The sequence below is a fragment of the Silurus aristotelis genome (assembly GCF_946808225.1).
Source record: "Silurus aristotelis genome assembly, chromosome: 10".
Classification (NCBI taxonomy): domain Eukaryota; kingdom Metazoa; phylum Chordata; class Actinopteri; order Siluriformes; family Siluridae; genus Silurus; species Silurus aristotelis.
Window position 1 is genome coordinate 13,205,127 of NC_139583.1, and position 13,196 is coordinate 13,218,322.

The following is a 13,196-nucleotide window of genomic DNA, read 5'->3' on the forward strand; positions in this document are numbered from 1 at the left end:
CAGACACCTCTAGGGGCCCCTTGGAGTAGCCAAGTCACAGCCTAATTGTTTAAAGCAACAGAGTTCAAAACAGTTGTTAAACTTTTTCATAAACCTATATTATATATGTATATATGTATTACACTCCTATTTTCCCTGCTGTCTCTGTAGACATCCTACTCCTCCTTTGGCCAACAGTAGCCCAATTTCCACAGGAACCCTTTTGTCAAACAGTAACTGTGGCGGTCATTGGTAACTCGGGCCTCGACCGATCCGGTATGAAATTCTCTTTCGTAATCCGCATATTTGATTTGGCACGTGTTTTACACTGAATGCCCTTCCTAACGCAACCCTCCCCATTTATCCAGGCTTGGGACCGTCACTAAGAGTGCACTAGATTGTGTAACCCTAATGACTGGATTATTTATATATATATATATATATATATATATATATATATATATATATATATATATATATATATATATATAAAATAATGGGAGAGAAACGAGATTATAACTCAATTTATTCAATTATACATACAAATCAGTTCAAATACAGAGGTAAGCCGTTTATTGTATGTGTTATATTTTTTGTTGATCCAGTGATCTTGTTAATGTGAACAGTTTGAGTCCAACAAACACAAATTTACAATAAAGTGAATTTTATATGTTGTTCTGTTATCTTGATGAAATAATATTTATTGCTGCACTCATTTGAAAAAACTAATACTTTTAATCACCTTCAGTTTGTTGTACATTGTTACATAAACACCATATAATATGAGTACTACTCATTTGGACTTTGTTAGTGTACATAAGATTGTTGCTGTTTTAAATATTTATTGTTGTACTCATTCTGTAATATGATATAATATTACACTTAATGCTTTTTTGTCGGTTCGATTGAGTCAGGGTCGCGTGTTGATGACGTCAACTGGGGTTTTCCGGGTTCTGTGGGTTGGTCGAATGCAGCCGTGCTGTACACTAACTAAAAGTTAAACGCCTGCCTGCTGGTGTGCCACAGCCTGAGGTCGAGGACGGAGACGATACGCCTGAAACCATGAAGGGGAAAGCGAGTTGTATTGCGTTTAATAGCCTCGAGGTGGTCCGACCCAGAAGAAACGGCAAGTGAGGAAAAAAAACGAACATGTCAACAACGCGGCCCCTCCCCGGCATGAAGCGAATCACCGAGCTAAGCTGCGAAACGGCGCCGACCAACAGCCGCGCTCCCTCCGCCAACAGACTGCTGCCGGATGCGTGGACTGTCGACGAGTTTACAGTGGACGAAGGCAAAGAGCAGGATTTAAAATTTGCGAAGTCTCGCGTCGAGCAAGTTTTCCAGGTGACGTTTACAATTATTGGTCTTCTCGACCACACTGTTGGAGCCCACGGAAGTAAGGCTTCTAGGCAAATCTGGCTTCAGCTGAATGGGAAAAAAGAGGATGTCTCAAAGGCAAAGGTATTGTCTTAATTCACCAACAACACACGGGGTTACATCATGAATCCATACATATACACACACCAACAAAGCTTCCAAGGCAATCTGAGCTTCAAATAGTGATATAATGGCTGTATAGCAAACACCAGGGCAGCGACAGATCACTGGATCTAATATGGATTAATTGAATTGTGTTTATTAAGTTTGTCTGTATTATAAGGCAGAAAGGATGTTTTCTAGATTATTTGCTGTTGTTTGTTAGCAGTTTATTATAAATTAAAGAGGGAGAAAGAGGAAGGTTTTGGCTTCTCATTCAGTTGATCATTGTGTTTCTTTTCAGTCCTGTCACAAAGAGTTGTTGACTTAATACTGCACATGTAACTCCCATGGTCTCGTCTGTGAAGTTTACTGTAATAACCTCCCCAGTGACATGAACATAACCTGCTGTGAAGTTGGCATGGCACGGTCTTCCACCGTTGAGTGCGCTGCGTTACTCACTGCTCCTGACGCGCATTTGTTTACGTTGAATCGTGAAGCGGAAGTAAGAATTGCTCGCCGCTGCTGGGAAATGTGGAATATCCACGTTATAATGAGTGCTAGACTGGAAAACCCAGGTCCGACTGCATACAACACGGAATCCTAACATTGATGTTTCAATTGTAGGTCGGGGTTATTTAGATCTAAAGCTATAGGTCTCTTTAAGGCTTCTAATGCTGGTAGACATTCTAGAAATAGCCACAATCTTGGTCTATATAGTTATTACTAGAACCCCATAGTAATTCACAGAAATCACTTTTGATCAGCTCCACAGCAACAGGGAGAACACCCAGTTTGTCATAGAGTTTAAACTAAGATCATCTTGTACAGGGTGACATGTCAGAATCATAGAGGGGGAAGGGGGGGGGGGGTATATATTTAAGATTTATCCACTTGAAAACACTAAAAACCTTCATTGCACAATGATTGTAATAGATTATTGTTCTTGCAAAAGCGACCGATTCTTGTTCAGCGGCGACCTGTTTTCTAATGACGGTCCAGTGTTTAATGCATTGTATTACAACTGGCTAGTAGCAAGACATGTCACATCCTGTGAAGTCATCAGCGCTGCCACACTTTTGTTTCTGCTTAGTCAGACCGGGGACCCCCAGTGTGTGCTTCATGTTTGGTTTCCACTGTCCTTCGGAGCTCTGAGTCTCAGCCCCTTGTCATTACTGGTAATCTTGGCCTGTAATTTTCGGTAAATGGAATGCTCATTCAAGCTAAACGAAGAAAAATCACAAGCTCCTTTTGTCGATGTAAAGGTCTACTCTAGGGGGTTCCTGTGTCACAATGACACTTGCAGAGAAGGAGTGGAAAACCAGTCATTCCATCACAGACCCACATACTTACTTTCTGAGTCAGCAGATCGAAAAATTCACATATCCTAGGTCTGGCAGGTTATTTTAGTCTCTTCATAGCCACCAAAAACCCAAGGCATTAGGTAATGTTTCCTGATCACAAGCCTTAAATCTTTCGAGCGACACAAATAGTTTGCTATATTCACTAGGCTAGACTGGTTCCCATTCCGCAATACCCATTAGTCATGCAGAAACACCAACTGGTTAGGGGTTTGAAACTTGTGGTATTAGAGTTATGTTGATGCACATGTGACATTTGACATGGTTGAAATAATAATAGTAGTAGTAATAATAATAATAATAATAATAATAATAATAATAATAACTATCCCAATGATTAATAAAGCCTGGTCCAATTCCAAGCCTTAAACTCCCAAATCACGATTGTTATTGGCACATACATTTTAACTCCTACATGAAATAATGTGTAATATATTTATAAATTAGGCAGTATCAAAGCCATGTCGTTAGACTCTTGACTAACTAATGCCACCATTCTATTGTTTTTTTTTATTTTTTTATAGGAGTATGTTAAAGGCCTTTGTGACCCAGAGCTGCACCAAGATGAGAGATATCCAGTGGACATGCATTGCATCTTTGGTGGTGCTGGTGGTCTCTTTCTGGACCATTTGGTTCGGGACACAAGTGCGGAAGTGCAGGTGCTGCAGCCGGGCTGTCTGAAATTGATGGGTTGTACCGAAGCTGTGGTAATGGCACAGAGCCGCGTGCAGCAGTTTGTTGCCCTCTTCCATGAGAAACGTAGCTTACCAGCTGACCGGGAGCCCTCAGTCAAACGAACCTTTAAAAACTTTGTGGAGGAGCGAGCAGACAAATACACCATGGAGCTTTTGCTTTTGCCTAGCGCCTTAAAGGAGGAGCTTCTGGGACTGGTGCAGAGCCCAGCACAGCTTAGTGTGGATTTGGAGCAGGACCGCTCGCAGACCAGCACTCCAGTCACTGAGCTCTCCAATCGAATCTTGGTTGCAACCTTTGAGGAAAAATCATCCACAAAGGACAAAGTTTTGTTTGAGGACAAGTCATCCAGCCCTGTGCTTATAGCTGACGTTCCGGTACTGAACGGGCGCCCAACACACAAACGGCGCTCTTCTGAGAGTGAGCAAAGAGACACCAAAAGACAATACTCACTGGAGAGAAGGGATGAGGAACAGGATCGGGAAAAAGCACGTGATCACAGCCAGACACGGACAAGGCCACCTGGCAGGATGGGCCCACTGGTGTTGGACTCTGGTGACACATCTGACGAAGGTGATGCTGTGAGCCCTGAGACCAATCTGCGGTGTCTGGTGAACTTTTTTAGAACCATGGGCTACCAGCAGGATGTGGTTGAACGGGTAGTACGTGAAACAGGCCAAACTGAAGACACTTTCTTGCTGTTGGCACGCATCGTGGAGGAGAGCCAAAAAACCCAAGACATGTCCTCTAACAAATGTCCATCTACCCACTCCACTTACAGCAAGCTTAAGGAGAAGGAACGAGTGCAAGGACGAGCTTTAACAGAGATCAAGCTAAAGGAGAATATCAAGGTGCCCAACAGTAATGGTTGGAACCAGAAGAGCCAGTCAATCAGTGCAGCTACACTGGACAGTGACGATGATGTTATAGAGATTGGGAGAAAATGCAGGACAGTTGGGCCTCTGGATATTAAATCAGACTCCAGGTTTGATTACCTGTCACGGGGTGGTTCACAGACTGTGGGGCCCATGCGGATAGAGTCAGTGACACCACTGCGCAGTTGTGCAACAGAAACACGGCCAAGCTGTTCCTACCAGACCTGTCCACGAGTGCCACTGCCCCTCACTGAGCCACCAGCACCACCAAAGTCCACTCCTCTTACAGGGCTGTCCCGCTTTCATAGTTCATTGAGCACTCCCTATCAGCTGGTCCTGCAGGATGTACCTGGGCGCTCAGAGCTTCGGCATATCATCATAGACGGCAGCAATGTTGCCATGGCGTAAGTATTTGTGTATGTTCGTGTAGCTAATTGATACAGATTTGTAGTTAACTAGCTGAGAAGCAAAGTTAAAAGTAGCTATTGTTCCCTCCATATTTGTGGATGTCTGTGTGTTTCTGAATGTGAGAGAATGTTTAAAGGTTAAGAAGTCACTGCCAGTAAGTCATGTGAATGTGTGTGTTTTGAACCCAGGTCTGTACGTGCATGTGTGTGTAAAAGAGAGTAGGTGTCATGAACTAAGATAAGGCAGAAGATGAGTGGGTGACCTGTATTGGTTCAGGTTGTGGGCTCCTTGCCCACGCATCTTCAGGCTTCCTGTTCTCTGTCATCTCTTTCAGATGTTACTTTTCAGCATTTCTTTTTTATTCTCTAGGTGGTTTCCTGCAAGGCCCTCTTGTTATGAGAACTGTGACAGTGGGCACCAAGGTGTGATTAATGGTTTAGGTGTAGGAGGATGACTTACGCTAGGGACATATTTGAATAACAGTGACATTTTATGTGTGGTAATGAAGTAGTTGTAGTGGGAGTTCAAAAAAACACACATTGACATCCCCAGAGCAATAGGTTTTGAGTCGCTTCCTAGTGAAAAAAGGAGTATGGGATGTCCTGACCTATAATAATGTGAGCTAAAGGTCTCTTTTGTGAGAAGTAAAAAATTATTTTTTGGGGGGAAGGGGGTGGGGTTGGATGTTAAGAGTTGTTCATTTAAAAACTGATGCCAAGATAATAAGACATGTCTATACTATAAGAACTAGTTTGCATCATGTTTTCTGTATGCTAATGATTCACATAGATGACCTACATGTAATTGGAGGATGTGAAGTGAACTGTGGTGTTCCACCCACCAACAGCAGCACTGCGTTACTCCAAGAAACTATTTATTCACAGTTCAACTACTAAATCAAATACTATTGTAACGTCCTAATTTAAGTCTCCTTGCTGTTAGATGGTAAACAAACACAATATTTAAAATTATTTCGGGGACATTGAGAAAATCCAGTAAGGTTCCTCCTCAAAGTGTGAGGAAACCGGAATCAAATATTTACAAATCAGCGGCCAATTCACTGGATTGAAAAACACCAATTTCACAACCACTATGCTGCTAGCAAACACAAGGACTTTACCTTGTCAAGCTCAACAATTCTCACGACATTTACAAATGTTTTGGTATGGTTGATTTTACAGTTGAAATAAGCAAGCTGTTTAAAGTTCACATTCTGGTCAGTTTAACACCAAAGCTCTACTTGGATATAAAGCATTCAAGGAGAGCACAATTCATGTGTAAATATTCCTCCAGATGATTTATGGACTACAATTGTTTGTATCCTCCTTAAAACTGCTGTATAAAAGCCATGATTATGATTGAAACTACCCGATGATTAGTTAACAAGGCTATTAGGCTCAACGGTGATGTTCACTTGTGTTGATTTCTTCCACAGTGCTGATGAAATATGTGACTGTGTAACAAAATTAAAAAAATTGGATATTGTTGCTGTTTTACCAAAATGTTTTAGGATTTTTTTTTTTTCTCTTCATTTCAATATTTTAAGATAAGAGGTGAGCAAAGTAGGTGATAATGTGGATCTTACTGGGATAAAATTACAAGGGTTTTTTTAGTGGTTATTTCTTGGTAGATATACCCTGGGAGAATTGAATGGGTTTTTTGCATATTTGTTAATTTACATTTCCAGATGACAAGGTTATTTTATTATATACGTCATCTGTGGTGGATTTAGTAACACTTCCTGTTCAACTTCACTTTCTCTCATAGAGGGAAGTTCCCTCGGGGGGGGTATATATATGTGTGTGTGTGTGTGTGTGGTGGTGGAGGGGTCTTAATGTCCTAGATAAAATACAGGTGTTTGTTTAACTGTTACTGGGTTTCCATAGAGACATAATCTTAAAGCTTTTCCTGATTCAGATACCCTGTACCAGTGCTAACCATGAGGGCATTCCTTTTACATAAAACCTATATTCTATTACCTTTTCAAAGTTTACTTCTGAGTCAATTTAATATGTTGCTCATTCATGAAGCCCAGGTGTCAATAACATTATACATCTGCTTCTTTCCAGACACGGACTCAATCGAGTCTTTTCTTGTCGCGGGATTGCCATTGCTGTCGAAGCCTTCTGGCGAAGGGGACACAGAGAGATCACTGTGTTTGTGCCTCAGTGGAGGCAGAAAAGAGCCACCAACATTACAGGTAAGAAGCCCAGTAACTTGTGTCATTCCAGGGTTGATAAAGAGTCTAAAAACTGATTAGGTTTTTGTTAAATGTCTAGAGGTTTGTTTGCTGTTATTTGCTCACTGAAGCAGTGGTTTTTGTTCTAGTAGCCAAGAGGTAGTGAATTTAAGTCACAGAATTGCCTGCAATGTAAGGTTCTCAAGCAACACCCTTAACCACAAAAAGTTCAGTTACAGTATCTCACAAAAGTGAGTACACCCTTCACATTTCCACAACCAGTTTAGTATATTTTCTCAAGGGACAAGAGTATACAAATAAAACGTGGACATATTTTAGAGTTGTCAATGTGCAGCTTGTATAGCCATTATTGTCAAAACAACTGGCAACAAAAGTGAGTACACCAAAAGTGAACATGTTAAAACTGTTTCCAAAGTGTCAATCTTTTGTGTGAACGCCATTGTTATGTAGCACTGCCTTAATCCTTCTGAGCATGGAATTTACCAGAGGCAATCAAGGCAGTTGTAATCTTGGCGGTGTGTTTGGGATCATTATTATGTTGAAAAACTGCCGCTTCTGAAGGAAGGGTGTCATGTTCTGCTTTAGAATGTCACAGTACATTTTGGAAACCATGTTTCCCTCAATGAACCGCAGCACCCAGTACCAGCAGCACTCATGCAGCCCCAGACCATGATGCTACTAACACCATGCTTGACTGTAGGTAAGACAATTTTCTTGGTACTCCTCCCCAGGGTGCCCTGCTGCTGGACACCATTTGAGCCAAACAAGTTTATATTAGTCTCATCAGACCACAGGACATGGTTACAGTAAATTATGCTCTTGGACAGGTTGTTTTCCGCAAACTGTTTGCGAGCTTTCTTGTGAGCCAGCTTCAGAAAAAACTTCCTTCTGGAAGGACTGCCATGTATACTTGCAGTGGGTGGCGTATCGTCTGAGCACTGGCAACCGGACCGTACTTAAAAGCAACACATTTTAACTGCTCTAATACAAGATACACAAATTTGTATGGTCCTGTCAAGCAGACAAAAACATGAAACTATTGCATAGGACGTGTGGCTTTGCATAGTTACATGACGTACAGCTGTTATCACTTGGGGTGTACTTGCTTTTGTTGCCAGTTATTTTGACAATAATTGTTGTATTTTGAGTTATTTTTAGAGGACAGTAAATCTGTACTGCTATACAAGCTGCACACTGACTATGCTAAAATCTATCCAAGTTTAATTTCTATAGTATTGTTCCTAGGAGATATACTAAAATGGATGTTGAATTGTCACTTTTGTGCGATTTTATAAATGCTTTAGTCTTACTTACAGCCATACAATCAAATGTAACTCAACTGACTTATCCACAACTCAAAACTCTAAGTGAGTTGCAGTAAGAGAGTTAGAGGTGAGCCACCACAGGAAGTACACCATATCTGTTTTGACAACTAAATCAGTTTGTGCTCCCGAACAATACAACTTTACATAATTAATTTCCTTTCTTTTTCTTTTTTTTCTTTTCTTTTTACCAATCAAAGCCCTTAAACTCATGTCTGCACTGATCAACATCCCTTCTTTTTTTAATGTGTGCATGTATGGTACTTGAATTGTATGTTTACCTAATATAGTAAAGAAGACATTTTTTTGAGAAATTTCCCCACTGTGGGACGAATAAAGGTATATCTTATCTTAAATAGTTATACAAATACAATATGTATGTGAGTACATGACTGTACTTGCCTACAGCTTGTTAAACCTTTCAAACCAAAACTTTTGCTACTCCCTTTTTCCATACTTACATAGGCAAACACTAAGCTGATGTATACTTCCTATTGTGCATGCTAATATGATTCATAAGACTTGGTAGGTGGTATAATATGTCTTTCAGTAGACTTTGTATGCACTTTATTCCCCTTTTCACTTCTGCAGAATTTCTAATTCTAGAATTTGACTTGTAGGAGACAGACAAAAAGGAAACATATTTCATTTTTTTTATCTTATCTTTCAAACCTGTATATACATTATAGCCAAAGGTTTGTGGACACCTGATGAGAATACGCATATATGCTTGTGATCCAACTCCAGATTTAATTCTCTTCTGCTGTTATAATGACCTCCACTCTCCTGAAAAGGCTTTCTACTAGATTTTTTAGCATGGCTGGGAGGATTTGTGCTTAAGAGCATTAGTGAGGGCAGAAACAGGTGTCGAGTGAGGAGAACTGAGGTGTGGTCAGCATTCTAGTTCATTCTAAAGGCTTCAATGGGGTTGAGATTAGAGCTCTGTAAAGGACACAACTTTTTTCTATTCCAATCATGTAACAACATCAAGCCTCTAGTGCAAAACAAAACACAACTACTGTGAAAAGATTCTTATTGTGGTCAATGAATCTCTTATGGTTAAACATGACTTGTGTTACCAGTGTTGCCATTCAGTCATGTTGGACAAATGTATGCAAGTTTCTAACTGGTTTATCAGTGAGTCATGGACACAAAAAATAGGTGGTTTCCTACTTTGAGATTGGGTTTGCATAGACAGATTTTAGTCTCTCTCTCTCTCTCTCTCTCTCTCTCTCTCTCTCTCTCTCTCTCTCTCTCTCTCTCTCTCTCTCTCTCTCTCTCTCTCTCTCTCTCTCTCTCTCTCTCTCTCTCTCTCTCTCTCTCTCTCTCTCTCTCTCTCTCTCTCTCTCTCTCTCTCTCTCTCTCTCTCTCTCTCTCTCTCTCTCTCTGTGTGTGTGAGAGAGAGAATATATGAAAGTTTGTCTTTTTGTCTGCTCTTTTAAGTTTGAGTAGCAAAGCTGCTTCTCCCCATTAGATGGCAGTAATACTCCAGCGTGCATTAATAAACGCAAGCTGGCCATTAATGTAGAATACAAGACACATTAGTAATATGAATCAAATTGTACACTTCTACATTTTACACTTAATTAACATGTAAATGCAATTATATGCCATTTATATGAATTTGGATGACATGTTTGTTAAATTAATTTTCCGTTTGTTAAATGTGCTAAGAATTTTGTTTGTGCGAGAGCTTTAGAGATTTCATTTGAATATATTTTTGTCTACTTCTTATAGAACAACACTTCCTTAATCAGCTGGAGGACTTGCGGTTGCTGTCCTTCACCCCCTCTAGAGAGGTCTGTGGGCAAAGGATAACTTCACATGATGACAGGTATAAGCTCTTAAAAGAGGTCAATCCTAGTTGTTTATAAATCGTTTTATTTCCAAGTGATTATCATTGATCATTTTATGAGATGATTTATTATATATAATATTACAGAATGCTAAGCATTTTTCTTAATTGCAAAGGATGATTAAATTACTAAAAGCTGATGGAATAAATTGGTTCTGTCCCCTGCTGTCTACAGGTTCTTGCTTCACTTGGCAGAGAAGACAGGAGGCATCGTTGTCACTAATGACAACCTGAGAGACTTTGTTACACAGTCTGAGGCATGGAGAAAGATCATACAAGAGCGGTAATATGTTCACTTCATTTGTAAATCCGTCTTAAATATATGTGAGGCTTCAACAGAACTGATGAAGCTGAACACTATCTGTTTTCTTTTTTGGCTATGTTCAGACTCTTGCAGTTCACCTTTGTGGAGGATCATTTCATGATCCCAGATGATCCATTGGGGAAACACGGGCCTCACTTGGAGCAGTTCCTGCGCAAAGACAGCCGGTGAGTTGTTTAAAAATAAAACTCTACACATAGTGTTGGCTTACGATTAAAAAGGTGTGGTATTTAACAAAAGTGCTTGAAAAAGTTGTATGACCTTGTTCCTCCTCTGTCCAGATCCACTGCAAGTCCTCTCATGCCCACACTGAGGATGGACCCGCAGGTCTCGTCAGCAGTTTATACCAAAACACATGCCCCGCTGCCCACTCAGTCCAGATCTGCATTGCACTGGTCCCATTCCAGCCCCCCTGACTGGCATCTGCCTCGTCCGTCTCCTTCTCCTCCTCCACAGCGCTCACCCTCAGAAACTACAGAGCTGAAGAAGCAGCTGTACGACATTTTCCCCAACCAAAACCAGCGCATCGATTGCATCCTCAATGAAAACCCTTACATGAGGGACCTGAATGCTCTGTCAGCCCTCCTGTTGGGCTAAAACATATGACTGTTAAGACCACAAACACACAAAGCAGTGTATCATGTCAGTGTGGCTACAAAAACAATGGTGAACATGACTTTTTTTTGTTGTTTTTTTTATAAAGACATTGAAATCTAAAGACTGCTACAAATGGGTTGTTCGTTTTAGGGAATCTTGTAATAATTTGCATTCAAGATTACAGATCCCTTCCATGTAGCTTACAAGCACAATTAATACACTTCAGTTTGGATTTGAGTTAAACGAATGTCGAAAGATGTAGATTCCATGTGGCACATATTTGATGTAAATATTTATTACAAAAATTCCTCTCATAATTTATCAATGAAAAAAAAATCTTTGTTCTAAAAGGTGTTTTAGCCATGCAACTGTGTTCAAACTGGTTTGCGGTAACGGCTTCAGAAGATGTTTGTTTTTTGCTGTCAGTTTCTTTAACAATGATTTTGGGCATTGGCCCATTTGAGTCGAACTGAGATGCAATAAATTGCCCAAGTTGTTTTCAACTAGTGATTTGGTTATCAGGGTTAAATGATGAATCCTAGTTTTGAATGAAAGTATGGCAAAGGGTTTCATTTTATTACTATTAATATCAACTTATATGATTAAAGCATGAACATTTCTGAGAAGTTAATTTGGCACTTTAAATTTTCAAATTCTATTACAATGGCTTCCTACAACTATATTACAGTATTTAACTATGACATTTTAATTGAGTTGTACATATGTCTAGACATTCAGACCTTAATGACTAGTCGTCTACAGGATCTGTGATTAATTTATATATATTAAAAAAAAAAAAAACACTTTGGCAGTGCCTTGCCATTTCTCTACAGGCATTGATTTAAAACACATAACACGTGAATGGCTGTATGAATCTGAGACGTTTAGACCAGCTTTTTTTTCCTTTTTAGTCCTATACATCATGAGTGACTTTGCTTCCATCTTGTGTTGAATCTGGTGGGTAATAATTTCTGAATTTGTGTATGATTTGGGACTTCTAAGATTTTTCTGACATCACAAAGGAGAAGACAGCCCATTATCCAGGTGAACTGTGGGTATCTCACAGTGCAGCTGTACAAAATGCTGTTTTCTTCAGTGGAAGGCAGTGTTAATAAAGGCCGTTTATGTGTTCATCGCTTAAAAAATGAATTTAAATGTGGGGGGGGTTGTTTGTTTTTTGTTGTTTTTCTCTTTTGTACATTTGAAAGAAAAGTGAAGAGCAATGATTATTAATCTCACCTGGGAACACTGTGCACTCTTAAATCTTTGCTAAGAATTTCATTGTTTCATTCGTTGATTGGAACCACTTGTCTAAAAAAAAAAAAAAAAAAAGGGTTCAATGTTGTTTAAGCAGTAGGTGGCGATGTTTCTGTTTTCTGACTGCTGCTTTCAGCTGACCCAGGCTTCGAAGTGAATGACTTGCATAACTCCTTCTTACAAAAAAAGCACCTTCGGTACTACGTGGAGACAAAGGATTTTCATGTTACATTCACAGCGTTAGCAAACGCTTATGTGGAGCAAAGTGCCTTGTAATCCCAATCCCAAAAAAAACATGTCATGCTACGACAAACAGATCAGAGTCTAAGAAACAGATCTTATTAGAGAGGACTAACCACAAAAGACTTGTAATATAATAGATACACCACCTTAAAAATACCACCAAGGGGTGAAACTGCTGTTGTGTAGTAGCTAATCATCAGTTACTCATCACCTAAAGGTTAAGTGCTTGAAATATGGGTTTGAGTAAGGGATCTTACTGTTTTAGCTATAAACAATGAAGCATTAGAATGCTTTGACATATTAAATCCTATGCACATACATACAGTGTATCCTGTTTGTCATATAGGTAATTGCTCTTATTTAAAAATAAATGTTTTCTTAATGTAAACAGCATTCCAAATTGTCCCAGAAAAAAAATCTTTAAAGCTTAAAGTCTATGTACTTAACATGCATATCCAGGTAAAAGATACATGCAGTAAAGCGACAAAAAAGTTAATGGACACTCGAGCATAAGATTTGTATGTGCAGTTTTTACATCCTGTTTTACATTTAGCCCCATTGCCTGTTCATAAAGTAATAGTAGTTGGAAGGATGTTCCACTACATTCT

General features: G+C 39.7%; 1 protein-coding gene across 1 annotated transcript; it reads left to right on the top strand.

Moving 5' to 3' along the window:
• The first annotated feature begins 896 nt into the window (after nucleotides 1-896).
• Nucleotides 897-11,591, top strand: n4bp1 (nedd4 binding protein 1). Its single transcript, XM_083552047.1, has 7 exons — nucleotides 897-1,440; nucleotides 3,341-4,788; nucleotides 6,862-6,992; nucleotides 10,052-10,148; nucleotides 10,345-10,452; nucleotides 10,557-10,658; nucleotides 10,773-11,591. The coding sequence occupies exons 1-7, from the start codon at nucleotides 1,129-1,131 to the stop codon at nucleotides 11,086-11,088; spliced, it is 2,514 nt and encodes an 837-aa protein (XP_083408173.1). The 5' UTR covers nucleotides 897-1,128; the 3' UTR covers nucleotides 11,089-11,591.
• The last annotated feature ends 1,605 nt before the right edge of the window (nucleotides 11,592-13,196 follow it).